General features: G+C 41.5%; 1 protein-coding gene across 1 annotated transcript; it reads right to left on the minus strand.

Annotated features, from left to right (window-relative positions):
• Positions 1-736: 736 nt before the first annotated feature.
• LOC110171548 (zinc finger protein 665-like) lies at positions 737-13,038 on the minus strand. Its single transcript, XM_020937272.2, has 10 exons — positions 12,736-13,038; positions 11,227-11,410; positions 8,997-10,101; positions 8,722-8,915; positions 8,272-8,451; positions 8,108-8,196; positions 7,283-7,377; positions 6,152-6,300; positions 5,123-5,410; positions 737-1,757 (listed from the first exon to the last, which is right to left on the minus strand). Exons 2-10 carry the CDS (start codon positions 11,377-11,379, stop codon positions 1,161-1,163), a joined length of 2,850 nt encoding a protein of 949 aa, XP_020792931.2. The 5' UTR covers positions 11,380-11,410; positions 12,736-13,038; the 3' UTR covers positions 737-1,160.
• Positions 13,039-15,864: the final 2,826 nt, after the last annotated feature.

The following is a 15,864-nucleotide window of genomic DNA, read 5'->3' on the forward strand; positions in this document are numbered from 1 at the left end:
ACACCTCATCATTTTGTTTTAGCTCAGCATTAGCAGATATGATAAACAGCACTCAAGCGAAAATCATCTCCAGATTTACTTGGGAGGGAAGAAACATGTATTTATCGACTGGATGCCTGTTGACTCTCTGAGAAAAGCAATGAAGAGCAGCTAAATTCTTGGCACAGGTTCTTTTTTGCTCCTCAGGAGCCCTCTATTTCCTGATCCGCTTCTCCCTCTACACAACCACTGCCATTTTCCCCCATTTCAGTTCCCTGCACAATCATCAGCATTTCTTCCTCCATGACATGAAAACAAACTAAGACTGAGTGCCTGGAAGGGTGTGTGGTTTAAACCCCCCTGTCAGCAATCACTGGGTGGGAGACAGCCATAAACTGCGCCTTAGAAGCCTGTAATGGGCGACTGCAGCGCTGGCAAAACTTATATCATATTATGGCTCTTCCCCATTCAGACACAAATAGGATCATTATTTTTGATAACTATATGCCAAGTGCAGGATAATGTCATTACACTACTTACCACTGCGTAATGCCGAACTCTGGTGAAATCATCATACATCCCTGTCCCTGTTCTCATACATTTAATTAGAATACCAAGTCAATCACACAACACCAACTTCTTTCCATCATTACAGTGTGGTCTGTGATGTCTAACCACCCTTTCATTGATTGATAAGAGAGTTTGTTCTGGCTTCAAATACAAGTACCAATATATAAAAGAAAATCTGACACAAAACCCTAAGGATTGATGTGTTTATTACGTGAAAACAATCAAATGAAAATTCGTCCATAGATCACTCAGGAAGTATACCATTTTTACATGTTAGCATGTTATTTAAGGTAAAAACTGAAGCCTAGGATTCAAGCACTCATAAAACTATATAATGTGCAAACATAAATTTTTATATTGCGTGAAAGTTTTAAGAGTAGTAAAATATTTTATATATATATACATATATATATATATACTATATATATACATATATATATATATATATATATATATATATACATATATATATATATATATAACAGTAGGTACAAAGAAACACCAGGGCTTTTTAATCAAATTTTTCACCACAAGGCACTCTATTCATCATTAGACTGATCTTGAATTTGTCCCTATTGTATTGTCCTACAGCTGATCACAGCAGTCTACCTTCATATAGTTTCCTCCACAATGAACTCAATTGAATGGTGTGGCGACTGGCCTGTCTCCACCATTGTGATTTCATTGCCATCCATTGTGATAGTTGGAACAGCTATGGTCTGTGTGCCCAGCATAGAAGAAGGAAGGATGACGACTTGTGAGTTTCCCTCTAGGCCTGTCAGTTGATCAGACGGGATCATGACAGTCTCTGTGCCTTCCTCTCCGCTCTGTAGCACATAGATGGTTTGTACCGCTGCAGCCGTGTCCATCTCTGAAGAGGCCAAAGACAGCACCTTGGCCCCCTCCAGCACCTTCTGGACATGGGCAGCCTCGGCCGCGCTGGCTGCCTCTGCGGCGGTCTCCGGGGGCAGGTCCGAGTGCGTGCGGATGTGCTTCTCCAGGTTGGCACGGGCCCTGAATGCCGCTGAACAGTGCGGACATGGGTACGGCTTTTCTCCACTGTGAATGCGAGCGTGCTCAGTGAGGCGTGCCGCCACACTGAAGCTCTTTCCACAGATCCAGCAGCAGAAAGGACGCAGACCGCTGTGGATGCGCTCGTGGTCCTGCAGGTGGGGCAGCTGCCGAAAACGCTTCCCACAAGTGGAGCACTGGAAAAAAGATGAGACAAAAGGAGATGTATTATGAACATAAGCAGCAGCAAGATGTTCCGGTGACAGACAAAAGCATTTATTACATTTTTATGTTTCTCTTTATACATTTTGCAGACACAGCGTGAAAAAATGGGGTAACAGAGGAACGCACACTCAACAGGGAAAGCAAAAAAGAATTCAGTGACCTGATTCACAAAGGTGTAACTTATACACACACACATACTGTATATCAGAAGCATGCGTTGACTTTAATGGGTAGGCAAGCAAACCTGGGGTGGACATCAATATTTAGTTGATAAGAATTTAATAACAGCACTTTTTATGCAAACTACATTGCAAATAAATATATTTATTTTTTATCAACATTAATTGCCTGTATACTGAGCCATTCTGGAGTCAAATTAGAGAAGACTAGACCATATAGTTTATTGATATTTGTTTATATTGGACTGTATTTGACACCCTCTTTGTGCAAACAGGGATATTTGTGGGCTATTTGTTTCTACTCCTACACCTTATTTATGCAGCTGAGCCTTCAGGACTGTTGTTTATGTACCATAATTACTATAATGCATCTAGAAACCATATGAATGGCATGACAACTCTACAGATGTGTAATGTACTCACTACACAAAATATACATTTATGAAGATCATGAAGAAGTACTAACAATGCACTGGTCAAACAGGTACACTTATAATATATATCATAAACATCCCCTTAAACACAGCCCTGAGTTAGAACCATGAATCTATAATTTGGTTAGAACAGCGAGTTATCCTTCACTTCTCACAAATGCAAAAACTACATCTTTCCAGAAGAAACGTCCTGCATTTCTCTGAAGTGAAGAAGGTCCAGAACAGACCCATGTTCCTCCACACATGTATAATAGTGCAGTTATACCACTAACACTGTCGCTCCTTCATTAACACAGATGAGACCGGCTCTTAGCTGCCCCAGCTGCTGTCACTCCAATGCTGCATTAGGATTCTCCATTTCACAAAAACTAGCCCTGAAACTAGCTTACTGATTGATTAAATGATGGCCTATATTTTTAACTAATAACTAATCATTACAAATGCAAAACTACAAATAATGGCTTGCTTTTAAAGTGAGTTATCTTTAGACACTTGTGTTGAAAGTTCACACTGCTGTCGTCTCCTGCCGCACACATGCACTCACTTGGAATAGCCACACATGTCTGATTCCCATGGATCAAGATATTGGTTTATTCAGCCCTGTTGGAGCCTGCTGTCCTCAGTACGCATGCGCAAACCTCTACAACAACCAACTGGCCTCTCCGGTTTTCAGAGCGCATATAGAAAGCCACTCTCTCAACATGTGCCTCCAGGCCTCCATAGAAAGGCAAAACAACCCAAGTTAAAAGGACATTCGGAACCGCAGTTGTTGTATTTTGCTCAATGACCAGATAAGTATAGTAAAGGACACCACCACTACAACCACGTTGCAAATAGACAGAAGTGAATATAAATATAGATAGATATATATATAGAGAGATAGATATATAGACAGATAGATAATTAATATATATATATATATATATATAGATACGCACTTAAAGATATATAAAGGTGGATGTAAAACTAGGTACCGTATTTTTCGGACTATAAGTTGCTCCGGAGAATAAGTCGCACCAGCCAAAAAATGCGCAATGAAGAAGAGAAAAACATATGAGTCACACTGGACTACAAGTCAAACTTTTTGGGGAAATGTACTTTGTAAAATCAGAGACCAGGAAAAGACATTTCACCTTGAAAGGCAAGTTATAGTAATAACAACAGAATATGTTAACTGTGAATATGTTAACGTAACATATTAACACTTATTCAGATCATTATTGCATAAACAACATAACATAAGTTTACCAAACTCACGATCTCACTCCAAATCATTAAATCCATTGAATTCTTCATCCTCTGTCATTTCTGCCCAACATCTGGAGATAAACCATAGATCCATGATGTAAACAGCGCAATGCTTCCTCTTCTGCGTAGCTGTCGTTAGACTCAGCATCAGTTCCATTTAGAATTATTCCAGCCTTTCTGAATCCCGACAAGATGGTTTCGATTGTCATTGAAGTTCAAGCTTTGTCGATTTCATCCAGTGACTTCCAAGAAAGTTACATGGCGCATCCGCCCGGTTACCGTGAAGCTGTGTTCTCCATCTCTGCTTTCCCCCAGTCAATCACAAGTTTCTTGCTCACTCCAAACTTTTTTCTGCTACTCGATTACTGTTTTCGGCTGAATATTTTATATTTGCAGCGAGACAGTGGCTATTTCTACAAGAGGCATGTGCAGTAGAGTGCAAAGTGACAGTGGTACAGGAGTTACAGGAGTTGCAGATACTGACACACAAGCCTAGAGCGCTCTCTCACAGCTGTCAGGCTAAAAATTTGAATATATAAGTCGCACCAGAGTATAAGTCACAGGACCACCCAAACCATGAAAAAAAGTGCGACTTATAGTCTGAAAAATATGGTACTACCTCTATAAACCTGTGTGCACATCATTAATATTTACATACATGAATGTTTGTGCGTGTGCACAGCTAAATGGTTTTAACTGCAAAAGAGATGTCAATTGTGCTTTAGTCCCCAGCAGCATTTTCATCAAGTGCCCCTGTGATCCAAGCTTTAACATCTTTCAAGTTTAGTTTCTTGGTAGATTTATTTGAACAGAAATGTGCTGCATTTGCTAACCACCACAAACAGCTGATAGATACTTGATGTGAAATGACAAACATTAAATCAACCAATGTCTACTGTCATATGGGCTGCAATGGGCTCGGGTAGGTCTATAGTTGATGTCCTGCCTCGTCACCGGAGCGGCACAGTGTCCCAGAATAGTAACAGACATGGGGGGGGAGCTGACAGGCCCTAAGTCACCTCCGTCATTAATCACAGGTACAGCACAGTGAGGAGGGAACACCCGCAGGACACTGTGCACACGGCCCTGTGCACACGGCCCGGCTGCGTGGCCATGCTCTGGGACATCAGGCTGGACTGACTAGTGGAAGTACCAGTCCCTGTTTACATCCATACAGGTCTATTGTGCACATTTAAATTTATGAATCCATTGACAGTTCTTATGTTGTCCGCACTTCATTGAGTATTAATTTCCCCACTGTGAGATAAAATATCTTTCGATATTAAGCAAGTACTTCATTCATCAGAGTGGGAATGTTACTAAAGAGGGATTCTATACATGGTAAATTCTCAGACCGTATGGTACCATAACAGCAGAACAGGGAGAGTATAATGAGAGTTGTCTTTGTGAATCTATGCAAAGTACTAATGAAAATGGAAGTCAATTAATTTTATACGCACAGGGAGAGCCTCTTACCTCGAAGGGCCGTTCGTCGGTGTGTGTCCTCATGTGAACCTTGAAAGTGGAGTTGTAAGCAAACTCCTTGTGGCAAATCGAACAGCGGAAGCGAGCACGACTCTTGGACTTGTGGAGAGTTCCCTGGAAATGGGCCAATACATGCTCCTCCAGAGCGCTGTGGGAGATGAAGCGCCGGCGACACGGCCTCACGGGGCATTTGAGCGGAGTCTGACCCGTGTGGGACAAACGGTGCAGGTCCAGACCCTCCTGCGTCATGCAGCGGTGCCCACAGAGGTCGCACTCCACCTGAGAGGAGAGAGAGAGAGAGAGATTAGCTTTGGAGGTCAAGAGGAACACACAGGACAGTCCACAGCAGTGAGTGTGAAGAGCAAAACAACTTATGAATAGAGAAAAGGTCAGTGCGTTCATGGTGTTATCAGTGTACACAGTTTGAATGTGACTATGGACATTTGTCACCACCTTACTGCTCCCCATGTATCTACTATCAACTGTGGAATAAAAACTTGAAAAAGATGTTGCACCAGTGGGGGGAGAATCACAACTAAATAAATAAGCTCTTTAATATCCACACATACCAGGCTCCTGTTTATTTAGGTCTGTGTCATGTCTTACTGGGTTAAGAACCAAAACTAAAGCAGTCACAGTGAATCGTTGTGCTGCAACAATTTCCTTTAATCACTCACAAGCTAGTGTAATATTAAATGTGCTAAAAATGATACAATGGGTCATTGCTTAAAATAATAACGGGAAACACATTGTAGGCGTACAGAATCTTGCCTGTGAATCGCTGCCATGCAGGCAATACGGCTCTGTTACTGCTGCTTAATACAGATGAACAAAGGATAACTGTGTCAGTGAATGCTAATGACTAGATACAGGAGAATTGTTGCCATGACACCGAGCTAAATCACCAACAATTCTAAAGACTTTCTAATTCGCTTGATGTAAAGATAATAATGTTATGAGTTTTTCCATCTTTAAATTCAAGTAAAAATCCAGCTGGACAAAGTTGGCGTGTTGTCTGACCTGGCCAGTGGAGCGCCCCCTGCCTTGCCCCCGTCCTCGCCCTGCGCTGTGGTCATCCTCAGTGGTCGAGCAGCGCTGCAGGTGGATCTCCAGCACAGTCTGGTTTATGAACTGGGACGAACAGTGGGGGCATGTGGCCGGCATCTTATCTGCATTAAGACAAGTACGGTGCAATATGCTTAATATCAAATACATCTATTTGGATAAAAGCAAGTACGATTAAGGATAAACTATTATGTAAATGTAATATAATACACAATAGGATTAACAAGTCAAACATGGGTACAGTTTACATAATCACACATAACTGCAATAAAATTATAATTAGCACTTAAAATCCTGAAAAGCCTCCTGCTTTACTCAATATTAATAGAAAAACTTTCCCGACAAGGTGCAATGTATTAACACAGATTACTGGATCCTTGAATGGACTTTAAACCGTTTGCTAAATAGACTTTCGCTGAGATGCCTGTTGGCAGAGCCCACTTGACGTGCTCTTGGAAATCTGGCTGGGAAATAGCAGAAACTGATGGCTCGTCAGAATGTCCATAGGTCATCATCCAAACATCTTGATATCCGCAGACCATCTGTGGTGTATTCCAGTGGGGACGATCCACTCAGGTTCCCTTTGGGACCCTCTAATTAAACCTTTAATAAGGACAGACTCAGCCTATGGCCCTGGACTGATCAATGGATCAATCTCTCCAATCATCTCTCTCTGAGGAGCCTCATACCTCTGACCCCTGCTGTGTGCTGACTCTTCAAGCTTAACTAATGAGGTTGCCATGCCAATGCCCCCTTTGATTAAGATGAAGTGTCAACATGTTGACCCAATTCATTTAGCTCCACCTCCCTCTGCCATCCCGCCTGGGACACGAATCAATGTGAAGTCATTGACCTAATGCATCCAGAGAACAAAACACCTATAACACTGGTGCATGTTTGTAAATAAACAAGATAGGCCACCTAGGGAAGCTGATGGGGGCATTTATCGCACACTTTGCATTAATCAATAGCATCCGGTGGCTGCTCTGCCGATAACAACATCATATCTCCAGGTCTACTCTGAAGCGTGGCAGAAGGGGCCATGTGTGGTCACTGGGCGACTTGGATTTCAGAGTAAACTCCGACCTTGATGAGTTAGAGAGTGAAGGTCGAGGTCCTTTCTGCGCTTAAAGGATTCTCCACATTCAGAGCAAGGGAAAGGGTGGCTGGTATGGAGCAGTCTGTTCAAACACAGAAAAGATTGGTTTAGTTCATGTAGTATTAGACAGGTGGTGCATAATTCCATACCATATCAAAGACACTGACTTAAGATATGCTGAATAAACTAAGAGCCACACGTCATATGTTTATTTTATATATATATATATATAAATAATATGAGGAGTTAAAACAAGAAAGTCTAAAATGATCCTTTCCATAACATTACGTTGGAAGTGCCCTGGGGGAGAAGAGAAGCCTTGAAAGATATTATTCACATATTGCTAGATCATAGAGTACATACCCCTTAGCAGATTTTACAGAGGTATTGTTTGAATTAATATTTTCACATTTATTCGAATATATTCGCCCCACATATCATGATGCTGCAGGGTATGAGGAAGGAGAAAATAGATCAAAATAAAACATCAAGCTGTTGCCTGTTAAATAGACAATAAAATCAATATTAGTGGGACAGCTGACCCTGAAGCAGTAGGGGGAATTAGTGTGATAGCCAGGGTCACCTCCCACTCACACAGCCTTTAATAAGTCTACTGGACCCTGAACATAATGAAAAACCACAAAAAGCAAGTGGGCCATGTTTGACTACGAACTTTTTGACTGGCTGACTATTAACTTTTCTTATATTTTTCAACCATCAGTGTCAATGCCCTAAACAAGACATTATGGGATATTTTATATACTTTTTATACTAACTAAGCACTCATTAGAAAGTGGCCTCTGTTGCATTACTTGTGATAGTTGAGCTGTTCCTCAGTGCTGAACATTGATGGACAGCGAGGACAAGCCAGCAGATCTTCATCATTGCCCATAGCGGACACCTAGAAAACAGAAGAAAATAACATTAGAATGATTGACGTAATCCAAAGCAGTGAGATAAAGACTGGGGTTCATACAGGTCTTCTTCCTCGCTTCTTCCGCGGTTGGGAGACGTTGTGAAGCTGCTGGTGCCTCTTCAGTGTAGCAGCTTGGGAGAAACTTTTGTTGCAGATGTTACAACTGTACGGTTTGGCTCCAGTGTGACACAGGCTGTGGCGAAGCAGGCTATGGGAGTTGTTGAATGACTTTGAGCACACCTACACAACACAACAACAAACACTGTTTTATTTGTTCTGGAAAATGTATTACAACTACATTCGCTCTATTCTGACATGCAATATTTTTTGTCTGAGAAACCAGAATCTGTCAAATATAATGAGGCGTGAGCGCTGTCAGCCTCTATTCTCCTGTTTGCTCTCAACCCTCAAAGCATTACATCATTGTTCTGTGATGGCACCATAACATGACATTGCATCAAAGCAAATGATCTGACACCCCGTTTCAAACACCCTGTTTCTAAGTGGCACCTTGCAAGTGAAGAGCTTCTCTCCGGTGTGGCTGTAGACATGGGTGCGGAGGAAGATTCGCCGTGTGAAGGTTTTGCCACAGTAAGGGCAAACATGGGGCAGCGGAGTACGGGACCAGTCCTGCAGCAGCTTGGCAGGAGGGTAGTTACCAGCATGGGCAGGAGTGGTGCCGTTGTCGGATTCAGATTTAATAGCTAAAAACAACAAAAAACACAAGTAAGGCACACAGTCAAAAACAACCAGGTTAGATTGAGCACATTAACAATTCAACTGACCTTTTTGTCCAGCACTCACAACTCTAAAAGTGGCACGACTTTTCTTTGCAAGAGGAGAGCCAGACACAGCAGCTGCAGCCGGTGAAAGGATGCGTTTTGCACTTGGGGAGTCCTGGGCTTCAGTGATGACGGTCTCCACAGTCATGGTGGCCTCCTCAGATGACTCTGATATGAATGTGTGCTGCCTGCGATGGTACAGGTACTGTGTAGTATTCATGAATTCAGCACTGCACAGAGAGCAGGTGTGGAGGGGATTCTTGAGGCCGTGCTTTGTTTTACGATGTGAGAGGAGCTCGTGGTCAGTGCCGTAGCTCTGCCCACACTCCGTGCACAGGAAGAATTTGGGCTGTGTGAAGCTCACTGTCACATTTATGGGTTTAACAGGCTCTTCAATTATGGTGCTTTGAGCTCTAACTTCCTGTGCAGCAACCTCCTCGCCACGTTGCCGGTGCTGCTTGCGATGGTAAAGAAAGAGGGTTGTGTTGAGAAAGCTTTCTCCACACACACCACAGCGGTGCAGGGCTTCCTCAAAGCCATGCTGGGTTTTCCGGTGGGCCACGAGCTCAGGCACCAGACCAAAGCAAGAGCCACAATCCACACATAGGAGAACTGGCTCTGGTTTGGGCTTTTTGCTTCGGTCTCGTCGCCGTGGAGAGGACTCATCTAGATTAGAGGCTGGAGCTCTGGCCTCAGTGACTGAAGGATCAGGCTGCACTACTGGAACTTCACTCTGCTCCAACGCTGCAGCTACAGCAGTAGCCGCAGCTTCAGCTTCTGGTTCTGGGGCCACAGTTTCTCTCACGCCATCTTTGACAACAGAGGAGCTGGTGGTATCTACATGTGTAGCTGGACTTGGTGCTGTAGAGGTCTCAGCATTAGTGTCTGAATCAGGTTTGTCCTTGTCCTGTAGACAATCTCCTGCTTTACGGTGCTCCTGCCACAGGTCCAGGCTCTTGAACAGCTCATCACAGTCTCCACACTGATAGAGGATCCGGGGCTGGTCCAGTTCCTTCGCACTGACTGTAGGTTTCTTTGGACTTGTCATTGGTTCCTGGGCTTGAGGCAGTGGCTGCACAACTGCCCTTGCTACATCTAGTACCTGTTGCTACAAGCACAACAAAAGTGGTTAGAAAAAACATTATTTTATGACAGACTCAATTGTATATCCATTAAAGTGAAAATACGTTGTTGGCTTTGAGGTCAATTACAGCAGTAATTATATAACCAAAGGTTCTTCTGAGAGCAGAGAGCAGACACTTTTAGGTGGTTTGGAATGAGTGCATTTGAGACTTGTCTCTTTAGTCAAGTTCAGATGTTGAGGCTAAAAACAAAAATAATGGCTATGGATATATATCTAAACAGTATTATAACATGTGGCACACAAAATATTTGGCTCATATACTTCTTTTGGCTCATTCTCTTTCTCTGTGTCTTAGTGAGTTTACAAAAAAAAATTAATAAATCTGAAGAACACTAAAATAATATTGAGTTTAACTATTTTTGCTATCCTTTTATATAGTTCAAAAGGGGAAAGTAAACAATGGAAACTGTACATAGAAGACATGAATGTGAGTTATAAAGTAGTGAGCTGTGTAGTGTGCTAGTAGAAAGGGTTCATAACCAAGTTACAAACAAGAAAGTGAAAAGCAGATCCATTAAGGGTAAAGGGAGTCACAGACTGATGCGTCTCTTCAGTCTTTCTTCATGCGGGGGACTCAGGATGCTGTCCATCTATCTTGAGTGTCACTGTGCTTTATGGACATGTGTTGAAGACAGTGCAATGCTCAGCCAGCCAGGCTTGTCTTATAAACAAGGGCTAGGAGTATTTCTTAAGCCTGGGGCTCTCTATCAAACTGTTGTTATTGAGGCACCAAATAACCGAACAAGTCATGGAGTAAAGAATCTTAAGAGTAACTTAACCATTTCAGTGATTTGAAACCTACAGGGCTGTGTGGCCCTTCCATGTCACTTCACATTTATTTACAATGAAACAAACTCCCATATAAATATAAAACTAAATTTAATAAACATTTGTAAGACTGAGTCCGAACTACTGAATAATAATTATAATTACATAAGTAAAAACTATCCTTTCCTTAGGACAGGAGAGTGCATGCAAAATTTCTGTTCCAATTTAATTGCAAGAATGTCAAGATTGACATTTTGTTCAGAGTAGATTTGAGTTGTGTCATTCCAGGACACACTGGCTCTAAAAGGCAGATGGATTTACCTGAGGGTGCAGCAGTGGAACAGTGACAGCTGTCCCCTGGGCTTGGGGCTTTTCCTCCTCTACTGCGCACGTCAACTGGTGCTTGAGCACTTCTTCCAGAGTGTCAAACTCTTGGTAGCAGGGAAAGCACATGTACACCGATGAAGTCTCCATGGCTACTGTGGGGACTACAGCCCCAAATCACCTACAAAAGAAATGTCACATAGATGAAGGCGCACCAGCTCACCTAATATGATCTGAATACATAACAGTCTGAACAGCTCCCTCATTTCTGTTTGTTTGAGAACATTGCCCCCTCCTGATGAACAGACGCGTATGTACATCAGGCAACAGCTGGGACATGAATGCCAGGAGGCCAACTCCACGGCTGCAAGATGACTCACCATGCACTGAGCTACGGCTAATTGGTATTTTGACCATGCAGGTTGCAGTGAAGGTAGAAAATGTGCCAAGTCATTCTCTTCTCTCCTATATTTAATAGACCAGGCTGACATTTAGCTGTACTATCAATTAGACATGCTGTAATTGGACCCATTGGAAGTGTTGTCTCCCTCAAGCTCCTTTGAATGTAATCAAACACAGCCTATTAGACAAACCTCACACTCACACTTAACCCATGAGTTACGAAAAAAAAAATTCAAACCATAAAAGAATTGAAAATGTGTGAGGTCCTACTGCCCCCTATGGGTATGACATGTTAATGAGAATTGTCAAATATGTAGTGTTTGCAACATTCTGTGAAAGCATATAAAATATATCAAATTTAGCTGAATATATACTATATCAATTATTAATAAACAAATAAAGTTGTAATGTAAAATGAAAATGTACTTGTGAAACAAACAAGTTCTTCTTATCAATAGACTATAGTGGTTTAAAGCTTGGGCTAAAGTCTTGTTTTGTCCCCAACAGCCGAATAACAACCTGAGTAATAATTTTGTTAACTAAACAATTTGTACTTTTTGCCTTTGGTATTGTCAATAAGTTGTGGAATACTGTTCCAAAGAAAACTGTATTCAGAATAGAAACAACAGTGCCACAATCTCAGGAGAAATTGATGGTAAACGGAATGAACTCTGACTGCTATCTCATAGCACTTGAATCTAGTTTTGAGTATTTAAATTAGAGGTTTATGCCATTTCAGTAAGTACCACACCGCCCACTTCAAAGCAGATGTGTGCTACGATATGAAACACTGTCTTAAAACAACATTCTTAAATTGTTAAAAGAAATTTCTGAAATAGTTCCGCAAAAGCTAAAGCAGCTAGCTCGCCAACTTAGCAGTTAGCTGTAATTTCCCATGGCATTTTCCAGTTTGGCTCCGACGATGTAGCAGCACGAAACATTAGCCATTTTCTAGCTACACTGCTAGCCGGCCATGCTAACGACATGCTAATCTTGTATCAAAAAAACATAATCAGCAAATGTTTTGTTTTGTTTAGCAACTGTAATGGTGTTTTCAAGTGACTGAGCCAATTTGAGCCGCTTGAACCAGTGTGCGGCGCTTACTTTGCGATAGCACAGAAGAGAAGAAGAAAAGACCCGACGAAGGAGGGCGGGAGGCGCTTCTTCGGTGGTGTAATGGCGGCCGCAGACTAAAAGTTATCATTAGCTGTCTCCCCCCGTCGAATCCTCCAGCCACTGATAACACCGGTGAACACACCGAAACGCCCGCATCAAATAACGAGACAGATTCAAATAGCTATAACTTAATGTCCTAATAACAACCTAATAATGATCAGCCGAAAATGCAACGACGGGTAATGGGACAACAACTTGCAGCATTGTGGAGCACGTTAAAGCGGAAGCTGATTGGTTGACAGAGACGTAATCACGCCAATAGAAAGTCACCATACAAGACGGTGGGAACTCATGGTTTACCCGCCGGAGTGTTTCTGCAGGCTTTCATGCACAATACTACTACTACTACTTTTCTTTATAGCTGCACTATGTAACTTTTCTGGTGGATGGTCCGTCACATTATTTTCTTCTATGGATACCGTTACCTGGAAATTGAATCACTGTTTAAAAAAATACGTTTCCTGAAGCTCTTTGTTAAATATTGAAGTATATTAAACTCTGCCCATCATATCATATCTGTACAATTAACCAATTTTGTCATACAGGCTACTTTTGCATCTTTGATTTTGACTTTCATCTGGAAACCATAGCTGTAGTCTACACCAGTGTCCATTTGATCTGTGTATGACTAAGTGTGTGGAACAACAAATAGACATTAGCCAATCATAGAGGTTAATTAACATGCACTTTCCCCATCAAAATCAATATGTAAACATGTATTTCAAGTTTGCAGTTGTGATGTTACTACAACAGACAAGAACTGTTTCATCACTTTATTAATGAGCTTAATCATTTATACCAACAAACAAAAAACTCTCTCCCTCCATCCCTCTAAATCATCTCCTTCATCCAACTGTTCAATTTCTGACACCGACAGTTCACTCACAAAAAGGTGATAAAAGAGCATGGTCACAGCAAATTTTAAAACTAATGTCAACAATTTTGGAAAAAAATAAAATAAAATAAACAGCACAAGTCAGCTTTTTGCTTTGAAACAAATATGTTCATAGTCCACCAGCAAATAGGCTTACTGAATTTAAACATACATTCCCTGCAGGTGTGTCTGAGAAGCATACATACTAGCTGATAGGTAAACTCATTGCACTCATACAACACATGTAAGCTAAGAGAAAACAGTCAGACAAAGGAGATGTTACCTGTGAACAGAAATGTCCCCTATGGTCCATACACACAAACTCACTTTCACAATCACACTCTCTCAAACACACAGACACAGGCTGATCTGTGCTCCCTCCCACATGCCCCCGAACATCCAGACGCTTGTAACATTCCCTTCACATTGAAGTTCACTGGGCATTTCCATGTGCATTTAGAAGAATGGTAGTTTAAACACCCCAACATCTGGATCAGAGACTACAGTATCTTAGATGTGATATTTTTCAGCCTGTGACATGGGGAAATATGGAATAAAAATGTGTTTCCCCTCAAGTTTTCTGCTGTAGTTAAAAATAAAAAGAACCCAAGAATCCCACAAATATAATACAATAAATAAAGCAGTCATGACAACATTTATGGGACAACAGGGACTAATGAAGAGCGCATGGAGGGAGAGAGGATAAAAATGAAACATTTTGTTCTGTTTTCCCTCCTGAACCAGGGACTGAAATGAAACTGTATTTACAGACTGCGACTGAGAATAAACAATCGCGCCAGTCTACTAGAGAAAAAAAAATTACAAGAACAACAATATAATAACAATAATAACAAAAAATAACAAAAATAAAATAAAGGTACTTGATATTTACAGTTGAGCAGTGAAAAAAAGTGGAGAAGGGATTTGTTTGAAGGAATGGAAGGCTCCAGGAGTTCCTTAAGAGTTTTCAGCATAATTTCTGGTCTGATTACTCAGTGGTAGTACTACAAAGTGAAGGACTGAACATGCACTACATTTGCATTATCAGAGGATGACAAACTAGACTTGTCATTCAGATCAGTTCTCCCATCAAATTAGAAAATCATGATATGAACACCGCAGGCAGGCTGCTTGGGAAGTAGAAGAGGGTTCTTTTACACTACCAACAGAGTGAATATGGCAAGTCAGCTTAAGATGACAGTACTGTCCCCCTTCCTGTACTAGACTGATCCAGTCCTTCCATCTAGCAGTATAGTTTAACATCATGATTAGCATACAATGACATAATTAATCAATCAAATAAACAATCTGAAAGGAATGAGCCATTTCAGTCTGACACTGTCAGAGATTATGTATCTGGCTAAGGAGCACTCAAACTGCCCTATGGGTAATGATGCCCTTCCTTGTTCTGCAATTATAGATGAAATGTCCAGTGTTTCTGATGCAAAGCTTATAGTGACCAATCAGAGGGGCGTAAAATAAAATAAGTTTGGGTGCACTCACATAAAATCAAATCTTATAAAAGACATCTTTTAAAAGAATGAAAACCACACATTTTTTCCCCCCATCAAGGACAATAAAAACCGTAGCGTCAGCATATTCCTTTACTCACAATGGGGTAGGACGGACAATAAAATTAAATGCTTCATCATCAAGCATTTCTATCTCAACACGTATGATTGTCAAGAACAGTCTCAATCTCTTTATCTATCGAGGTCCCATTCAATGCATCAGCCACACATAAAATAAGCCTGGTCAAATAAAATGATAAAAAACAATAAAAGTGATTGTAACTTCTAACATACCATATGAATAACCCTCTCCTGCTCTCCCAAACACTCTACCCAAAATAAATTATGTTTATTCTAATGGGCCAACCAAAAGCCATAAAAATGAACTTGTGAAAACATCTTAAAGTAAATGTTCTCAAACCACTCACATCTAAAGCCACCTGCTGTCCATTGAGGAATATTCACTTTTCGGGAGAACTGCGAGTGTTTGTGCAGGGTGGGACGGGTTTTAGTTTGGAGCCAGGGGGAGGTTTAACAGAGGAGCGGAGAAGAGGAGAGGGAACTGGGGTTAAACTAAATCAAAGAGATGATAAGGAGGAGATCTTCAGGTGCTGTTGCTGATAGATCCAGGTGCTGAGCTGGGCTGGGCGGTACTGTCTGAAACACTGCCCT

This window comes from Boleophthalmus pectinirostris, unplaced genomic scaffold (assembly GCF_026225935.1).
Source record: "Boleophthalmus pectinirostris isolate CB_2022bp ecotype Guang Dong unplaced genomic scaffold, ASM2622593v1 HiC_scaffold_6, whole genome shotgun sequence".
NCBI lineage: Eukaryota > Metazoa > Chordata > Actinopteri > Gobiiformes > Gobiidae > Boleophthalmus > Boleophthalmus pectinirostris.

Coding starts and splice junctions, on each gene's coding strand:
- LOC110171548 (XM_020937272.2), bottom strand. CDS start 11,379: ATGGAGACTTCATCGGTGTACATGTGCTTTCCCTGCTACCAAGAGTTT. Junction 8,916..8,996: donor TGTGAGTGCTGGACAAAAAG/GTCAGTTGAATT, acceptor TGTTGTTTTTAG/CTATTAAATCTGAATCCGAC. Junction 6,301..7,282: donor TCACTCTCTAACTCATCAAG/GTCGGAGTTTAC, acceptor GTCTTAATGCAG/ATAAGATGCCGGCCACATGC.